At 52.9% G+C, this 18322-nt stretch overlaps 1 protein-coding gene across 1 annotated transcript in view; it reads left to right on the top strand.

The window, feature by feature from the left end:
* Positions 1 to 18322, top strand: part of MEIOSIN (meiosis initiator) — a 25879-nt gene extending 7557 nt beyond the window's left edge. The window contains exons 5-16 of the mRNA XM_025421849.2: positions 3074 to 3200; positions 8550 to 8661; positions 10287 to 10424; positions 11408 to 11647; positions 12562 to 12670; positions 13504 to 13604; positions 14077 to 14232; positions 14506 to 14696; positions 15632 to 15796; positions 15873 to 16117; positions 16962 to 17051; positions 17662 to 18322. Of these exons, the coding sequence (XP_025277634.1) occupies positions 3074 to 3200; positions 8550 to 8661; positions 10287 to 10424; positions 11408 to 11647; positions 12562 to 12670; positions 13504 to 13604; positions 14077 to 14232; positions 14506 to 14696; positions 15632 to 15796; positions 15873 to 16117; positions 16962 to 17051; positions 17662 to 17830 (1843 nt within the window). The 3' untranslated portion in view covers positions 17831 to 18322. The remainder of the gene's footprint in view (positions 1 to 3073; positions 3201 to 8549; positions 8662 to 10286; positions 10425 to 11407; positions 11648 to 12561; positions 12671 to 13503; positions 13605 to 14076; positions 14233 to 14505; positions 14697 to 15631; positions 15797 to 15872; positions 16118 to 16961; positions 17052 to 17661) is intronic.

Below are 18322 nucleotides of genomic sequence, written 5' to 3'. Positions count from 1 at the left end.
GGTACTGTGCTTACTGTGTCTAAAGGGTAAGTCAATCTATGATATGACAATTAATAAACTAGACAAAAATCCCTGCCCTGTGGTGTTTATAACAGAGAAAGAAGATTTCAGATTTTGATAAATAATACGGGGATGTGACCAAGAATATACTTAGTTTGATCTGTTGGTCATGAAAAGCCCCTCTGAGGAGGTTATATCTAGGCTAAATGCTGAATGGCAAAGAAAAAAACAGCCATACAACAATCAGGGCAAAAGAACATTCCAGGTGGAGGGAATAGGAAAGGCCCTAGGGCAGAAAGAAACTTGGCAGTTTAGAGAAACAGAAAAAGGACCCAAGTGGCTGGAGCTGGCCTGTTCCTTGAAGACCCAGAGGGCAGAGCTGGGATTGGTGAAAATTACAAATCTCATGAGGAAAGAACTTGTCTGAAACCAGAACCATCCAGCAAGGAAAGGGACGGCCTTGGGAGGAAGTACAGCTCCTGGAGGCCTCCTGCTCTAGGAGCACAGCCCAGGTCACACCTACTTAGGACTACTGCCTAGCAGATGCCAAGATTTTGTGATGCCTCGTCACCCTCTTCCTCCCTCGAATTTTTTTCCCCCTGCAACTTCTGTGTTTGCACATAGAAGGCTCTCAATGCTTTGCCAAAACCCCAAGTAAACACCCAAGGACTACTGTACGCAACTCTTTTTCTCAGACACGCTCAGGGAACACCTATCTCTTTAATAAGCCTGGATGCTTTTTCTTCCTTGCTTTCTGTGTCCTCTCGCTGGGGCTTCCAGGGAGTCCTCTAGAACAGAAGGCAAGTGGTGTACAAAAAGTAAATATCAGGGCTATACAGGACTTTAGAGTGCCCCCTACCTCGTTTACCTCCAAAGATAGCACCCCAATGCCCTTGCCTCTGAAAATTATGGTTTCTACCAGGAGGTAACTGGAGACCAGAGATTTGGGTTTGTTTGTTTTTTTCTCTTTCATTCCTTCATTTAGCTGACAAATATGTATAGTCTTCTATATTCGTAGTGGTTTTGAGAGGGGGCACTAATAGTATCATTCCCTGCATAAAGCCCCTTTGTGGTTTCCTGTTGGGCTTCAGATAAAAGCAAAACTTTTCTACTATGAGCCTCTGAGACCCTGCCTCATCTGGCCCCATCTCCTCCAGCCTTGTCTCACCCCACAAGACTCCTTGTTTACTGTATGCCAGACACTGCAGCTCTAGTTCTTTTGAGTTCTCCATGCTTCCTCATGCCACAGGACCTTTGCACAGGTTCCCTCTCTCCGAAATGTGCTTTTTCCCTCTTCACCTATGTATCTCCACTCATCTTTCAGAACTAATTCTGGCCAGGTTTACTTCCTGAGGGAAAACGTAGGGCAGCCCGGGTGGCTCAGCAGTTTAGCGCCGCCTTCAGCCCAGGGCGTGATCCTGGAGACCCAGGATCAAGTCCCACATCGGGCTCCCTCTGCCTGTGTCTCTGCCTCGCTCTCTCTCTGTGTCTCTCATGAATAAATAAAATCTTAAAAAAAAAAAAAAATAGAGTGGCTCAAAGCCACCTGTTTCAAGCTTCCATAGCACCAAGCAGCACTTCTTTGTCTCCATCAGGGCCAACTTCCTGGGTGTGTGACTCATGCAGTTACAGAGGAGCCTGAGGCTTGGTTTAATGCCCTGTTCTCACCATCTTGAAATTCTTCATTTTTAAAAAGGGGGCCCCACATTTTCATTCATAAGGCTCCCCTCCCCAACAAGTTATATAGCTGGTTCTGGTCCTAATTGGAATTTTATGTTTGTTTGTGTGACAATTTGATTAATGACTTTATCCCTGACGGGACTGTGGGCACTTAGAAGGGGATTTTGGCTTTTATACTTTTATCCCCTCACCTAACAGCATTCCTGGCACTTAGTAGGTGTTCCATGAGTAATTGCTGAATGAATGCATGAGAAAAATTATTTTAGGGTCTGGCAAAGAAGAGGTGCCAGTTTGTGGGTGTGAGTAGGAACTAAACACCGCTGGATAATCAATAGAGTATTTTGGGCGTGGCCAGGCCGCAGGTGACAAAGTGTTATGGACATTCAGAACAGGAGAAGAGGGTGAGGGAGGGGTTTCCTGGGACAGGTGGCAATTGAACAGAGCCCTGAGGGAAGGTGACACAGGGACTGGTGGAGATGGGGATGTCTGGGCATTCCCAAAGGAGTCATGTGAGTAGTGGCAGTGGCCTGTAATTTGGGAGAGAGACTCCAATGTCTTTGTGTCCCCATCTGTCAAGAGAGAGGTAGAGGTGTATGTGGGGAGGTATATTATAAATTATGAATTCAGGGATTAGATCCTGGAAGTTTTGCATTAGCCCAGGAGTCAACTTCTGTCATACCCTTTTTATTTATTTAGCAAATATTCAGTGAGTTCCCACAGTGTGCCAGACCCTGTTCTGGATGCTAGAGATACAGTGGTCCACACCCCCTCCCCAGCTCTCAGAGAAATGTATGAGCATGGGGCTGAGGGCCCTTAGCAGTGGTACCTCATCTGTCCAGTGGAGTCAGAGCCAGTTGATTTGAGAGAACCAAAGAAAGTAAGAGATGAGACCAGTATGGTCAGCAGAGCCAGGTCTGGAGGGGGCATTATAAGCCATGTTGAGTTTACACTTGGTCCTTAATAATAGGATGGTATCGAGAGGTTCAGAGCACTTACTAGGTAACTTGAGTATCAGGCTGTGTGCTGGGCGATTTCACACACACAGTCCTGTTGATAATCCTCTGAGCCTTAAGGAATATCCTCATTCCTATTGCACAGATGAGAAAACCGTGGCCAGATCTGCAGCTTCAGAGATCACCCTGGGTCTAGTAAACAGGCTGGATTGGAGGAGGCCAGGGAGGAGGCTGGGAGAGCTAGGGGGATGTCCACACGTGACCTAGGGCAGGGGCAGGGGCAGGGGCAGGAGAGAAGGGATTGGGAGGGGAATGGGCAAGATTTGATGAGACCTATGATGCCCAGGATTCTGTCTGGGGGCCTGGGGACGGGGAGCCTCTCTGAGATGAGGAACATTAAGGCCGGTGGTTTGGGAATCAGGGGCCAGTTTCTGTTTCAGATGTCCTCACCAAAACCAGCTCTCGGCCCAAACCCGGAGGCAGAGGAAAAACCACACCAGCAAACTGCATGAGCTGGCATTGCTGCTACCTGTAGCCCTGAAGACGGGTATTAAGAAGCTCACCAAGGTACGGGGATTGAAGGAGAGGAGGCGGGAGGGTGAGGGGAGCAGGTCTGCAAATATCAGTACCCAGCTTACCCTCCCTTCTCCGGGGCCCCGATGCAGACCCTCTCAATGACAATGCTGAGATGGGCATGGTCCTGCCCAGAGTGGGCATTTCTGCGGTCCCACCACTAGGACCCTTCAGGATCCTTTCTTGCAAAGGATGCAGGGACAAGTGGGAGAGGGAAGATCTGCAAACCATGGGGTAAGGGCCATCACTCTGGGAGTCAAACAGCCCTGGGTTCGAGCCCGATGGCCCGAAACGGCCGGACTCTGGGCAGGGCCCTCAGCCTATCAGCCTCTCAAGCATCACGTTTCTCAGTCAAAACGAAGACAAATCTACTACCCAGAGATATTTTGAGGCCAGAATGACATATGAGCCATGACAGTCCTCAAAGAAATGTCAATTCCCTCACTAGGTCCCTAGTCCTGTGTCCTGGGGGCATCACCTTCACAAGGTAACAAGAGATAAAGCCACTGTATGTCCCCAGTGGCTGCTGGGGAAATGTTATACTGTGCTGAGCTGCCGCCAGTGGGAACACTGTATAAAGGGATTCAGAGATCTTGAAGGCTTGGTGCCGTGTTTTCTTACCATAGTTCCTCTCATTCCGTCACATATTCACTCACTCATCATCATTTCTGGAAAGGCTGTTGGAGGTCAAAAGCTGAATGTTTTGGTTGCAACGAGGGGAGCCAAAGGAACCCGCGACCGGCTCCTCATCCTCCGGGAACTCAGAATGTGGTCAGGACAATTAGGATTCGAACTTAAGAATAACTGACTCCCACCTAGAATGGGCTACCTGCCTTCCGAAAGGCTCAAGAGAGTGGGTGTTTGGGGAACAATGCCAGACCCCCACCCTAACCTCCTTGGTGCCTCGGATCACCACCAGGTTGTGTTGATTCTCCCTCCTACATGTCTCGTGGTGGTCGGCCTGTACCATAGCTTTCTGTAGCTGCTCTAACAAAGTGGCACATACTCAGTGGCTCGAAACAACGCAAATTTGTTCTCGCCCGGTTTGGAGGGCAGAGGCCCCAAATAAGCCACGCAGGTCTAAAGTCAGGGTGTCAGCAGAGTTGGTCCTTCTCTAAGGCTCCCAGGGAGCATCCGTTTCCTTTCCCTTTGCCAACTTCTAGAAGCCGCCTGTGTTCTTTGGCTCACGGCCCCTTCAGAGCCAGCAGCATAACATCTTCCAAGCTGTCTCCTGCTCTTCTTCCACCTCCATCCTCACTTCACCTCTTCTCTGCCTTCGGCCTCCAGCCTCTTGCTTGTCAGGACCCCTGGGACCACACTGGGCCCAGTCGGTTAATCCAGAACAATCTCCCCATCTCAGGATCCTTATTCAGTCACATCTGCTATGTCCCCTTTGTTATATTCGGCAGCATATTCACAGGCCTCTGGGGTCTAGGACATGGATGTGCTCGGGGACAGGCATTAAGCAGACCACCACGGTGCTCAGAAATGCTTGAGGAATTTCTTCCTCTGTCCTCAAACATCTGTGTATGTGGTGTGCATAGGTACTGTAATAAACTCTTGGGGGGGAGGGCAGAGATGACTGGGTCATAGTTCCCGCCCCAAAGGAGTAACAGTCGACTCAGGTGATGGGTGACATTTCATCACTGACCAGATGACTGCACCTCATGAACTTCTCCCCAGGCTTCAGGCTGCTTTCATCACCATCAATCCTCTGATGTCTCAATGATCCCTCTTCCTCTCCACCATCATCCTTTCTTAGGCTCCATCCTGAGACTCCTGTTCCAAATATAACCTGTGTCCTGGTCACTCCCCAGCCTCCCCATGTACCCGTCTGCCTGAAGCACGTCGCCACGACCTGTGCCAAGGCTATGCGACATGCTCAGCCTGACGCTCAATGAATGGATTGAACTGTTATGTGTTGCCTTTCCTATGTTTGCGTTTTAGGGTACGGCTTAAGTCTGTGTCATCCTTCCTCGCCATCCTGACTGATGAAGTGGGCTCCTGCCCCATATGGTCCCGGGAGTTCTTCTCCCTCTGACCATCAAAGCCCTCGGCACAATCCTGTGACTGTTTCTTTACCTCTGACCCATCTATTTATTTATTTATTTATTTATTTATTTATTTATTTATTTATTTATTTTTATTTATGATAGTCACACAGAGAGAGAGAGAGAGAGAGGCAAAGACACAGGCAGAGGGAGAAGCAGGCTCCATGCACCGGGAGCCCGATGTGGGATTCGATCCCGGGTCTCCAGGATTGCGCCCTGGGCCAAAGGCAGGCGCTAAACCGCTGTGCCACCCAGGGATCCCCCCTTTATTTTTGTATATATATTTTTTATTTATTCCTAAGAGACACGAAGAAAGAGAGGCAGAGACATAGGCAGAGGGAGAAGCAGGCTCCATGCGAGAAGCCCGATGTGGGACTCGATCCCAGGACTCTGGGATCACAACCCGAGCCAAAGGCAGACCTTCAACCACTGAACAATCCAGGTGCCCTACCTCTGACCCCTTTAGATGAGGGGTTTTATGAGGGGTAAGGACCATACTGCCATAGTGGAAACAACTCTATCCCTAGCATCTGTGGGGCCAGCACAGAGCAGACAACAACTACAACTTCTCCCAATTTACTGAGGGTTCTAGGTGTCAGATCCTGAGTGCCAAGCATTTTATATACATTTTTCTCATTTAACCCCCCCCACCCCAAGGCTTGAGAGGTGCATCTGGGTGTGCTCATATTCCAGTGTGAGGACACTGATGCGCAGAGGGGTCATGTTGCCCAGAGGACACGGCTGGTTAATGGCAGAAAGAGTCACATGTGTGTCATTCCAAAGGTACACATCCTCATCTGCTTGGTCATTCAACACTCAATAGGTGTTTGTTGAATGAATGAATGAGCGAGAGTGAATTCCTTCAGCTGAGATACTTATAGGACCCGTTGATCTTCCCTTCAGAAGGTCTCTGGGATCTGAAACCTTGCTGTGGCCCACAAGCTAACCTTCCTGAAGCATCAATTACTGATCTCTAATTGGAATATACTGAATCCAATTACGTTCTGCATAAAACCTTTATATTATTAATAATAATGTTTCAAAAAAATTTCATATTACTTTACAGATTATAGACACTTCAGCTTTAGTGCGTGCCAATGATGTGCCAAGCCTGATGTTGGAGATAAAATGTCTGTCTGCTCTTGAAAATCCTGTGGTCCGGTTTTCAAAGTTAGAAAAAGTTCTCATTTAATCCTTTGAGAACCTGATGAAAGTATTCTCATTCCATCATCGATGAAGTATTTATTAGGCAACTAGCGTATCAGGCTCTGTGCTGGGCGATTTCACACAAGCTAATTTATTCAGTCCTAACGATAATTGTCTGAGCCTCAAGAAATATTCTCATTCCCATTGCACAGATGAGAAAACTGAGGCTCAAAAAGCTAAAATGGCCTGCTCCCGATACACAGCCAGGAAGTGGCAGATTGGATCCAGGTCCTTCCAAAGTGACAGTCTCGGGATCCCTGGGTGGCACAGCGGTTTGGCGCCTGCCTTTGGCCCAGGGCGTGATCCTGGAGACCTGGGATCGAGTCCCACGTCAGGCTCCCGGTACATGGAGCCTGCTTCTCCCTCTGCCTGTGTCTCTGCCTCTCTCTCTCTCTCTCTCTGTCTCTGTGACTATCATAAATAAATTTTTAAAAAAAATTAAAAAAAAAAAGTGACAGTCTCCTGCCCATGTTCCTTATAGCTTCCTTCCGTGGATCAGGTCACATTGTTTCAGTGACCATCAGTATTCAAGCTTATGAAGAGTTTCACACCAGTCCCTCTGTGGCACCATGTTTCCTCATCTAGGGTTTGGAAGATTGCTACTAACAGTTTTATTGGTGTTCTATAGATCCAGTTCAATCCAAGAAATACTTACTGGTGTTCTTCCCTCACCTCTTCACCAGGCTAATTCTTGTCATTCTTCTGGTCTCTTTAAATGCTAAAGGCCTGGGCACTGGGTCAGTTAAGTGTCTAATTCTGTGGTTTCGGCTCAGGCTTGATCTCAGGGTTGTGGTCTTAGGGTCATGATCTCTGGGTTGTGAGATTGAGCCCCGCGTCAAGCCACACGTTGGGCTCTGCACTCAGGGCAGAGTCTGCTTGGATCCTCTCTCTCCCTCTGCTCTTTCCCCCTCTCTAACATATATAAATCTTTTTTAAAAATGCTGGAGGTCTTTCCAGACACTCAAGTCCAATTTCAGAATCTCTTGTTACACTCTTATTCATAATGCTTATCACACCATTGATAATTTTGTATGACTTACAAATTTACTAAGGGTCACTGTCCTCACTAGATTATACATTCCAGGGGCAGCCCAGGTGGCTCAGCGGTTTAGCGCCGCCTTCAGCCCAGGGTGTGATCCTGGAGACCCCAGATCAAGTCCCACATCAGGCTCCCTGCATGGAGCCTGCTTCTCCCTCTGCCTGTGTCTGTGCCTCTCTCTCTCTCTCTGTGTGTCTCTCATGAATAAATAAATAAAATATTTAAAAAATAGATTATACATTCCATGAAGGCAAACAAAAGTATTTCTGGTTCACCCCTACATACCTGGCCCTTGGTGGGTAGTAGTTTTTTTAGCTTTGTGTCTCTGGTACTGACTTAGTACTGGGTGGCTGACTGGGTGATGCCTGGTGGGCAGAAGGCATCGTGCTCAGTGCCAGTGAGGAGATAATCCTCAGCGATCACTGGCTAAGCCACCTCTTAATTCTGTGAGCGAGGGATACAGAAATCACTTAGCTACAGCCTCTACCCTCAACTAGTTCAAAGTCTATGAGAGAGAGAGAATAATGCATGAACAGATAATTATAAAATAGGCCCAGGGCATTACAAGAGTGCTGAGGAGGGACATCTGACCAAGCCTGTGTAAGAGGGGTCAGGGAGGTGGAAAAGCTTCTGGAAGGGGAGACCACTGTGCTAAGGCTCAGAGGAGGATAAGTCCTCAGTGTGGGAGGTGGAGGCCTGCGGGGGAAGGGGACAGCTTTGCAGATAGAGAATACAGCATGTGCAAAGGGCCAGGGCTGGTAAACCAAACAGTACGTATTGAAAAAACTGGGCCAGGAGGCAGGCAGCCTGAGTTCGGATCCTAGCTCTGCCCCTTCCTCTCTAACCTTAGCAAATGACACCACCACTCTGAGCCTCAGTTTCCTTAGCTATAACAAATCCCTCCCTGAGCTACAGCAAGGTCTAAACAGAATAGAAGTATGTCTGCCAATGGAGGAATTGTTGGGGTGGGGAGTGGGCTCCCCAGCAGCCTCACATTGTCCTGGGCCCCCATTCTTGTGCCCAATCCTGTCTTTCTTTTGGGAGCAGAAGGAGATTCTGCTGCATGTCCTGCATTACATTCAGTACCTCCAGAGAAGCATCGATGTGGCCAAGGCCTTGCTCAAATTCCACACCACCAATGGAGAAGGCGGACATGGGGGTGAGTGCAGTCACCATGGCCCAGGCCTGCTACATACCAAGCACTGTCCTGGCTGTCAGGGACACCAACTGACTTACATGATGAATGAGCCCAGGTCCCCAGGGATCCCAGAGCCTTGCAGAGCAGACAAAGTCAGAGAGACGTGCAAGATGCTGTGAACTCAGAGAAGGAGTGTCTGGGGCCTTGCACCTGGGCCTGTGCAAATAGTAGCAGGGGGCGCCCTGGCAGGCCAGAGCAGCAGTGAGCAGAATGCAAGCCCGAGAAGATGTGTGTGGAATGTCTGGGACAGGCAGGCAGTTGGTGTGCTTGGAGAGACTGTCGCATCAAGACGATATGTACAGGCTTGTGAACCAGGTCCTGATGCAAACACGTGTCTTGTGACCTTAACTTCTCTGTGCCTGAGTTTGCTCAGCTGCAAAATGAAACCAATACTAGTATACCCAACCCTTGAGCAACCCGGGTTTGAACAGCACAGGCCCACTTACACACAGATGTGTTTAGATAAATCCAGTCAGTACAGTCCTGTAAAGCCTTTTTCCTTATGAGTTTTTTTTTTAACACTCACTTTTCTCTAGCTTACTTTATTGTACAAATACAGTATATAACACGTATAATGTACTAAATATACGCTAATCACCTGTTTATATTATTGGTAAGGATTCTGGTCAACAGTAGGCTATTAATAGTCAGATTTTGGAGGAGTCAGAATTAGAGAGGGGTTTTCCACAGCACGGGGTTCAGCTCCCCTAAACCCTGCTTGTTCTAGGGTCACTGTACTTCCTTTCTGTGTTTGTCGTGAGGATTAAATGAGTTAGTACCCATGGAAAGTGCTGTCACCTGGTGCCTGCAACAAGTTGGTCATCCAGTGCTGCATGATGTGCTGGGTGCTGTTGCTGTCGCTGGCATGACAAATCCATAGGCGGGAGTGAGGGGAGGTGAGGCAGGTACCAGACCCTGCAGGGCTTTGAGCGCCTGGCTAAGGGAGGGAGACCAAGATGAGAAAAACTGGTGGACTTTTAAAAGCTGGGGAAAGCCACGATCAGATTTTTTTTTTTTTTTTTTTTTTTTTAGGAAGAGGTGCCTGATATCTAGTGAGCAGGATTGATTATTAATTGGTTGTTGATTATTAGAGTCAGGGAGGTCAGTAGGAAGGCCTTTGGGAGTGATCTGGACAAGAGACAGAGTGGTCTCACACTGCGGGTCAGGCTGTGGACAGAAGTGGTACCTTTGGGTGAGGTTAATGAGGGAGAATTGAGAGGCCTGATGGAGAGGCCCTGGGTGAGCCAGGATGGGTGGCCTTCACTGCTCTGTGGAAGGTAGGAAGAGGAATTGGTTTGGGATGCTGATGGTGGGGAAGCATTTGGGAAGCGTTGAGTCTATCTTCCTTCTTGGCCAACCCAGAATGGTCCTGTGGAAACCTGAATTTTCACCCTGTAACCTCTGCTGCCTGGCCGTGCAACCTCAGACCAGTGCAGTCTCCCCCTGGGAGCTCAGTTTCCACATTTGTAAAGTCAGCTTGGAGACCAGAGCTGTCCAGCCCTCTGCCCAGGATTGGGAAGCATGGTCTGGAAGGAGGAGATGGGACATCATGAATTTGGGGACTTCTGACCTGACTCTTTCTCCAGGCTGTGCAGGTCGGAACTCGGCCTCAGGCGCAATGCGGCGGCGACACTCCACCCCTTCAAGCTCCCCACACTCTCGGAAGTCCCGTCTTCAGGGAGCCTGCCGGAAACCCCGGAAGAAGAAACTGACAGGGTTTTCAGGTACAAGTGAGGCTGGACAGGAAGCCAGGTCAAATGGGAGCAAAGCTCCTTTTCCAGAGCCATCTTACTCCAGGGAGGCCCAGTCAGCTACCCAGAGTCCCCTAACAGCGCTTTACAGTGAGACCTACCTGGTTCAGCTCCCGGCCCCTCATCTCACTAGCTCTGGGGCCTGGCATGGTTGCTTTCCTTCTCTGAGCCTCTGCTTCCTGGGGGTGGACACAGGCTGATCTTAAAGAGCCTGCGTCCACACCCCTGGAGCAATGCTGAGTGGAGAGGCACACAGTCAATGCTCAGTGATTGTAAGCGGCTGTTAGCACTTAACTGTCTTTACAATCAGTCATCCATCCTGGGCCAGGGCATCAGGGAGCATGGGCTGATGGAAAGACCCGAGTGTGGAAAGCAAGCATCCTCAGGCCAACCTCTGTCTTGCTACTAATGGACCACATGTCCCTTCCCATCTGCAAGCCTCAGTTGACTTGTCTTTAAAATGGGAGTTGTGAAAAAAAATAATAAATAAATAAATAAATAAATAAATAAATAAAATAAAATAAAATAAAATAAAATAAAATAAAATAAAATGGGAGTTGTGACCTAATCAATGATTTCCAGTCTTGGCTGCATATTCCTTTGACTCATCCAGGGTACTGTAAAGAATGCCTATGCCTAAAAATTAAAAAAAAAAAAAAAAAAAAAAGAATGCCCATGCCTAAACCTCACACCCAGAAAGTCAGGTTCAGTGGCCTTGGGTGGAGCCTGGGCATGAGTATTTTCTCTGAGCTTGTAAGGTGATTTGAACGTGTGGATGGGGAAGGGAGCTTCAGTTGAGATGACCTCTAACTGAGGATCCAGGCTTACCTGGGAAGGGCTGGTGAGTGACCAGGCTAGACAAAGTTTGGAAGAGGCTGTGGGGCCCAGAGCAAAGACGCCCCCAACCTGAGCCATGTTCTGGGCCCCTTCTGACACTTGTCTGTCTGCTCCCCCAGAACGCCAGACCCGGGCCCAGAACCCTCGCCGCTCTCTGGCCCTGGACAAGCCCAAGAAATGGATGACCCTATCTCCAGAGCAGCAAGGAAGAAATGCGGTGGGGACTGCCACCCCTTCAAGATGTGCCAGCTCCTGCTGTCACCCCAAAGTTGCATCATCCCTGCCTCAAGGTGACAGAAAGGGAGGACAGCTGACATTGCTGGACATGGCTGAGAACAGTATCCACTGTGACTTCTCAGGTTGCTCCCTTCCCTCACCATTAACTTAGTCATTTATACACTACCTGTCAGGCACCTGCTGTCTTCTGAGCCCAGTCCAGCAGCTGGGGATTCCGAGGTGGACAAGAGAGATGCTGTCTTGGGCCTCTCTCCCATTGTCTTCTTCCCTTCGGGCCCCATTGTGGACGGAAGGGTAGGACGGCATCAGCGTGGCCCTCGTGCAAGGCTGTGGGTCACAGAACCGGAGGAAGGCAGGCAGTCACTCTTGTGACTCCTATCCCTGGGCCATCTTGAAAGGGTGTGGTGACACCCAGCAGAGCGCCAGGCGAGACTGGGGCACTTGGCAGGCAACAGATGCCCCGAGCCATCCTGTCCCCCACCTGCTCACCCTGAGCATCTCTGGACCAGGCCGTGTGCAAGAGCTGGAGTCCAAGGTGACCCAGATTTCCCGTGGTTGCTGAGGAGGCCGTGGGAGCCCAGAGGAGGCCCCTGACCCACCAGGGGAGGAAGGGCTTTTCAGCCCTTCTGCCGGTTGTATGACCTCGGGCAAGTTACTTGGTATCTCAGTGTCTCAGTTGGGTCTAATAATGGTACCCTGCAGCAAAGGGCTACTGAATAGTCTATGCAACGCCTAAAACTGAGCTGGCGTGGGAAGCCCTCTCCGCTTGTTTGCTCTCATCGTCTTCATTGACATTATTCCACTGCAGGACTTTGGCTTCCTCACAGCTTCTGAGAGGGACATGGGGTTCCAGAAACCAAGGGATCATTCGGGGCACCCCACAGCCGCACACAGAGGCCCCGCGCCTGAGGTCTTAGGAGGGAGGCAGAGGCTGTGCCAGACGGTAGCACCTCTCCACCCTTGTATGTGTGACTCCCGGGATTATTCCAGGCACAGGAGTAAGCATCCCGACTTGCCCCCGGCCCCTGCCCCACAGGCTGCTGTTGCAGAATCGGTGGCCCGGGTGATGGCCTCTATTGTGCCTTCAAGGCCCAGCAAGGGGCCGAGAGGATCCATTTTCTCAACAGGACCCAGCCCCATCCCAGGTAAGAGAACCCAAGGGCTCTGAGTGGAGGAGGCTGAGGCGTCTGGTCTGGAATGGCTGAGGGGTAGTGAGAAATGAGCTCAATTTACATCCTCTCTGGCATCTGTGGAGAGAGCACCGTGGGCCTGGCTTCATGCAGGCGGCAGAGGCTCAAAGGAGAGCCTTGCTTCTGGGCCATCCTTGCAGAGCTGCAGCCCCTGGCCAGCCTCCCTGCCTCCGATCTCACCCTTCCAGCTCGTCCTCCCTAGCTGCCTGAGGGGCGGTCATGACAGTTCATGGCTTTAAGCTCTCCCAAGTGCCCATGGGGCAGAGCCCAAATATCTTAGTTGGCATCTGAGAACTTCTTGCCAGCCCCCTCCCCGTCCATCTCCCATGAATCTTACCCTTAACACCACTGAATATTCACCCTCCACGGGAGCCATGGCCTTGGCCCCTCCAGGTTTTTCACCCTCTGATTCCTCTTCCTGATGAGACTGCTTCTCTTGTCCACCTAGAAAACCACCACCCTTCAGGTTGAGCACAGTGTGGTCCTCCCCCAGACCACACCCCCTCTGTCCAACTGGAACCCACCCGGCCCCTCACAGCCCTGCTCCCCAGGTGGCAGCACATGATGACAGCTGCCTCTCCTCCCAGGCCTGGAGCCCCTTGAGGGCAGGTGCCTCAGCTGACTAAGCTTCCTGACTGCCCCCCTGCAACCCCCCAGCAGCCAGCACAGAGGGACCTCTATCTCATGGCACAGTGGGCAACACCCCGGGGGACATGGCTCGACCCAGGCTGCACAGCAGCTCCTGGCCCAGGGGTCCTGGTCTACCTTTTGAATTCCACCTCTTGCAGGCAGAAGCTGGTGTTCTATGATTCCAGTGAGGAGCTGGACAAGGACTCCCCAGATGCTGACCCTTGGCTTCCTGCCTGGACCCCGGAGGGCAGCCCCCATGGTGACCAAAACTCCATCTCTCCTTATTGTCGCTAGGGTGCGGCCCTTCCTGGGCACTTCCTTCTGAGCAGTACCGTGGTGGGAGGAGAGGGGGCCAGGGTCTAGTCATCTGGTGAGCATAGCGGTATGTAAGTGTACCTGCTGGTCTGTGCCAGCAGGTGCTCCTGCACACATTGCTTCTGTGGAGCCCAGACACTGCCTCAGAATCTTTCTTAACACAGAGCTCCAGGTAGCTATAATCAGTCTATCCAGATTTGGCACACCAGATACTGATTTTTTTGTTGTTGTTGCTGTTTTTTGGTCATCCATGACATAGCGCCAGGCATTGTGTCTCTTAATCTCCTCTCTGAAGCACTCAAAATGAACAATTGACAGAGTCACCCTTCCCTGACATCTAACATCATCTCTCCAAAGCCAGCTGCTGTGCTGGGGGAGAGGGTCATCTCTGACACATCCTGATGTTTCCTTTCCAGGGAGCCTGCTGGACTTGGGGCCTCCCCAGATTGCCAACTGGAGTGTGACAGGACACCCAAGCGAGATCCTAGGGTTCAGCCCCTCCCTCTTCAGCTCCCCAGGAAAACTACCGCCAGAACAGATCCTGGAGGATGGCACCGAGTTCCTGACCCAAGGTGAGCATCTGGGGCTGGACCTGACACTTGGTCCATTCAGAAAACATGGTGATACTCACCAAGTGTGCCGCCCTGGGCTCGGGAGTCCTGGGTACCCCAGGGTGCATCTCATCCAGGCCCCACCTCCAGAACCCTGTGGCCTTGTGGGGCAGTGGTCCTGGAAGCCCCTCAGTAAGGGGAAGCCTCCAGGAGCCCACGTCAGGGACCTACTCCCTCCGCTCAGCATGGAGGTGCCCCAGGGGACCTGGCCTGTGAGCCGGATTTGGACCTAAGACAGGAGATCCAGAGAAGGACAGCAGGAGATCCTGGATGGGACGGCAGGACGGAGCCTGGGTGCCTGGAGGGAGGTGTTTCCACTCCAGCTGGCACCCTGCATTCCCTCCCCGACAGCTCTCTTTGAAGAAGTGTGGCTAGATCCCATGCCTTCACTTTCTGACAGCATGCTTGAGGCGCTACAGAACAAGGTAGGCATCCGTCCACAGACATGTCCATCCTTCTTTCCATGTACATCGCTCTCCTGCTTCACTGACTCATCCATTTCCACCACCAGCCAGCTGCCTCCCCCACCCTCTCACTGTCCATCTGCTCGCACCTCTCCTCGTCTTTCTGGAGACATGTCTACCGTCTGTGCCCCCATCTGCCCACCCTTTGAACAGTCACTGCTGGCCCCCAGTCACCCCACTCTGTGCCGGGAACTCGAAGGAACCAGGCACAGAATAAGAGCTAAAATCCAGGTGCCCATAAAAGACCCCACATAACTGTGAGCTGGGGTCTCCTGTGACCCCAGTCTACAGATGAGGAAACTGAAAACAGAATAAGCTCAGTAATCCTCGGTTGGAAGGAGCCTCCCGACCGGGCCCCAGGGGTGAGCTCCAGCTGCCGTTCTCCCCAGCGGCTCATCGCCTGGCTGGCAGAGGCCCGCCCCAGCTCGGGTCCCCAGATGACTCTTCCTCCATCTCCCCTGCTTCCTCCGATGAGTAACTGAATCTGCACCAGAGACCAGAGTGGACACTCTTAGCAGAGCCCTTAGTAAGCGCCAGGCACTGTGCTAGGTGCTTCTCAGCCCTGCAAGCCTGTGTGGTGACCGCCACACTGTAGGTGATCTCGATGCTCAAAGAAGGTAAGACTTGCCTGGGGCATCGGGGCTGCCACACTCTGGCGTTAAGAGTTCTAGCCCCAGAACGGGGGTGAGCCCCAGCCGGCCCCTCTCTGACCCACAGTGGGAACCTGGGAACATTTGCTTGAATGTCAGGGGTGATATGGACGAGGTAGTCTTCGATTTGAGCTGGTTCTGATGCTCATGTTACGTCCTAGGAGAGCAGTGAGTGGGGATGTGAAGGGATGCCTTGGTCTCCCCTCACACCCCCCGGCTTTCTCCATCGCCCCCCCTCCACCGCAGGAGATGCCCTCGGAGGCCCCCGAAGATGCCCCCGACCCCCATGGCCTGTGCCAGTCCTCAGTGTCGCTAGACCACTGCTACCTGTCACTGAGCGAGAATAGCAAGGTGCCGTCCAGCTCCAGCTCTGAAGACACGGACACTGAGTCGGAATGGAAGCAGCAGGAGGTGAGGGGGGCAGCCGCGGCAGTGGTGGGATGGTTCCCCGTCCCCGGCCTGCCCTCACCTCCCTGTCCCCCACCAGGACACTCAGGCCGACCCTGAGGGCCTGCCGTCCTCCAGCGACGAGGACAGAGACTGCACGTGGACCCCCACCCGGCGGACCACAACCCTGCCCACGGCTGGAAGGAAGGCCAAGAAGGGCCGTGCAGGCAGGGGCCCGACGAAGCCCAAGGAAAACAAGAAAGCCCCCTGCCAGCCCCAGATGAAGAAAAAGTGTGTCAACGGCTTCATCATGTTCTGCAGGATGAACCGGAAGCAGTACATCCGGTGGGTGGGGGTCCTTTTGGGCCCTGGGTGGGGCCTGACCTGCACCGTCCACCCCTCCCTGCCCCCAGAATGTGTTGCTCCTGTCATCTGGCACGTTTGCCCCCCTCCAGACATGACCCCCTGACCCTTCCTCAGCCACATCCCTGCCCCCTGGTCCTGGTGCTGCAGTCAAAGCCTATGAATTGTAAGCAGCAAGACCCAACTCAGGCTTAGGAAAAGGGCTACCACAGCCTGAAAGAAGGGGAGGAGGTAGATTGCCCCCCCGGTGGGCCTGGGCCTGGGGCTCAGATGATGCGAAGCCTCTGGAAGTTTCGTTCCTCTCTCCATTCTGCTCTCCTGGCTCGGCTCTATTCTCAAGCACGTGGGGTGGGGTTGGGGAAGAGTCACCCTAAGGTCATGTCCAGCAAGCAACCCGGTGGGAGGAGAGCCCCTCGTTTCTAAGGTTTCTGGCCAAAGTTCTAGGGGCTGACTGGATAGATGAGGCACCCAGCCCCGAAGGTGGGGTGGGGGTTGGGTGGGGCCTCTCGATGGCCAGCGAAGAGCTGGTGCCCTGACAGGAAGTCCAGGCCCTGGCACCCGGAGCCGTGGATACGGGTCTCCTACAGGCCCCGAGACATAGTTTCCCCTTCCCAACAACCAGTTCATCCAGCCCCCTGTGACACCTCAGCACCAGGGGGTGTGCCCTGAGCTCCTTCAGGCCATGGTGGATAGAAGAGACCCGGGTTCTCAGGCAGGAAAGCCAAGGCCCCAAGAGGGCAGGGGGCCTCCTGCGGTCAGACTGTTGGCCTTCGCCCAGACTGGGCTGCCCTGCAGGCCTCTCCTCACCCCCTCCCTCCTGTCCCAGAGCCTGTCCTGGGACTGCATCCACGGCTGCCACCAAGGAGCTGGCCCAGCTCTGGCGGGTGATGACCCAGCAGGAGCGGAGACCGTACTGGTGAGGGGCCCCAGCCCAGAGGCGCGGGTGGCAGAGCAAAGGGGCCTCCGGGGCTCCTCACTCCTGCTCTGATTTTCAGAGCCTCGGGCCTCATGATGTGGGAAACAGGTTGGAGTTTACTGGGGTGGAAGATGTGGGTGTTGAGAGCTCTTATGAAATCCGTGGGGCGGGGATGACGGTGGTAGGAGGTGCTCTACCTCTGCGGCGGAGCTTGGAAGGGCAAATGGCCTCAGTCGGGACCCCTTGGGCCCCTCCTGCCACAGGGAGTCTCAGAGCAGGAAGCTGGGTCTCATTTCCCTGCTACTACCCCTCCGCCCTCCCTCCTGGCCCCTCCCTGCCGCCCTCTCCCGTCCATGGTGGCACAGCTGCCACCTGCTCCTTTCTCATGGGCCCTGAAGCACACAGCCCTAGATCGCCCTGTAGCAGGGGCAGGGAGGGCTCCGGCCCCATTGTACAGACGGGACTGGGAGGCCCAGGGGTTGCTCTGAGGGGACCAAGGAAGGAATAGGCCCTTGCCACCTCCCCATCAGCCCAGTTTCTGGGGGGTGAGCTAGGTACCCCAGAGGGGGAAGGAAGGAGTGACCCCGATCCACCCCCCTTTTGCCCCCAGCATCAAAGCTCGCAGGTTCAGCCTCCAGCACAACCGGATCGTGAAGCAGGACAGCTCCAGCAGTGAGGACGAGGACTGGGGGACCCCCAAGCCCTTCTACCAGCTGCTGGCCGAGAAGGCCCGCCGGTCCCCAGACCTGGCCTCTCAGCTGCCCCCTCAACACTACTGAGAGGGTGACCCCCCCCCCCCCCCCCCCCGGCCCTGGCCCTGCCGCTCCTGCGGCTCTGGTTTGCAACCAGGAGCCTGTGAAGAGGTTGTCCTCCTGGGGCCTCACCCCTCCTGGAGCAGGTCCCCTCGGCCAGTTCCTGGGCAGCTGAGAGGGGCGATTCTTGGAGCCCGTTACTGTGTGCGTTTGCCTGGTGCTAGAGTGGCTGGGACTCGCCCTGCCTAGCCCACTGCCCTTCCCACCGCCCCTCCCCAGCCTGGGCTGCATCCTGGGAGCCGCAGAGGTGGCAGGAAGGGAGCCCTGCGGGAAAGGCAGCAAGGTGAAGTTTCAGAGAAGGGGTTTGCTGCGCCCACCCGAGTCCAGCCATTTCAACCCTGTTCATTCTTACTTCACCCCACGCCTCCCTCCCCTGTTCTATTTATAGATTATTTATTGTTCGCAACAAAATAAAGTGGAACCCTTGTTACCAGCAAGAAAGACCAGGCAGGCTCCTTT

Source organism: Canis lupus, chromosome 1, assembly GCF_003254725.2.
Source record: "Canis lupus dingo isolate Sandy chromosome 1, ASM325472v2, whole genome shotgun sequence".
Classification (NCBI taxonomy): Eukaryota; Metazoa; Chordata; class Mammalia; order Carnivora; family Canidae; genus Canis; species Canis lupus.
The sequence above is the reverse complement of the archived record's forward strand: the minus strand, read 5'-3'. Positions and strand labels throughout refer to the sequence as shown.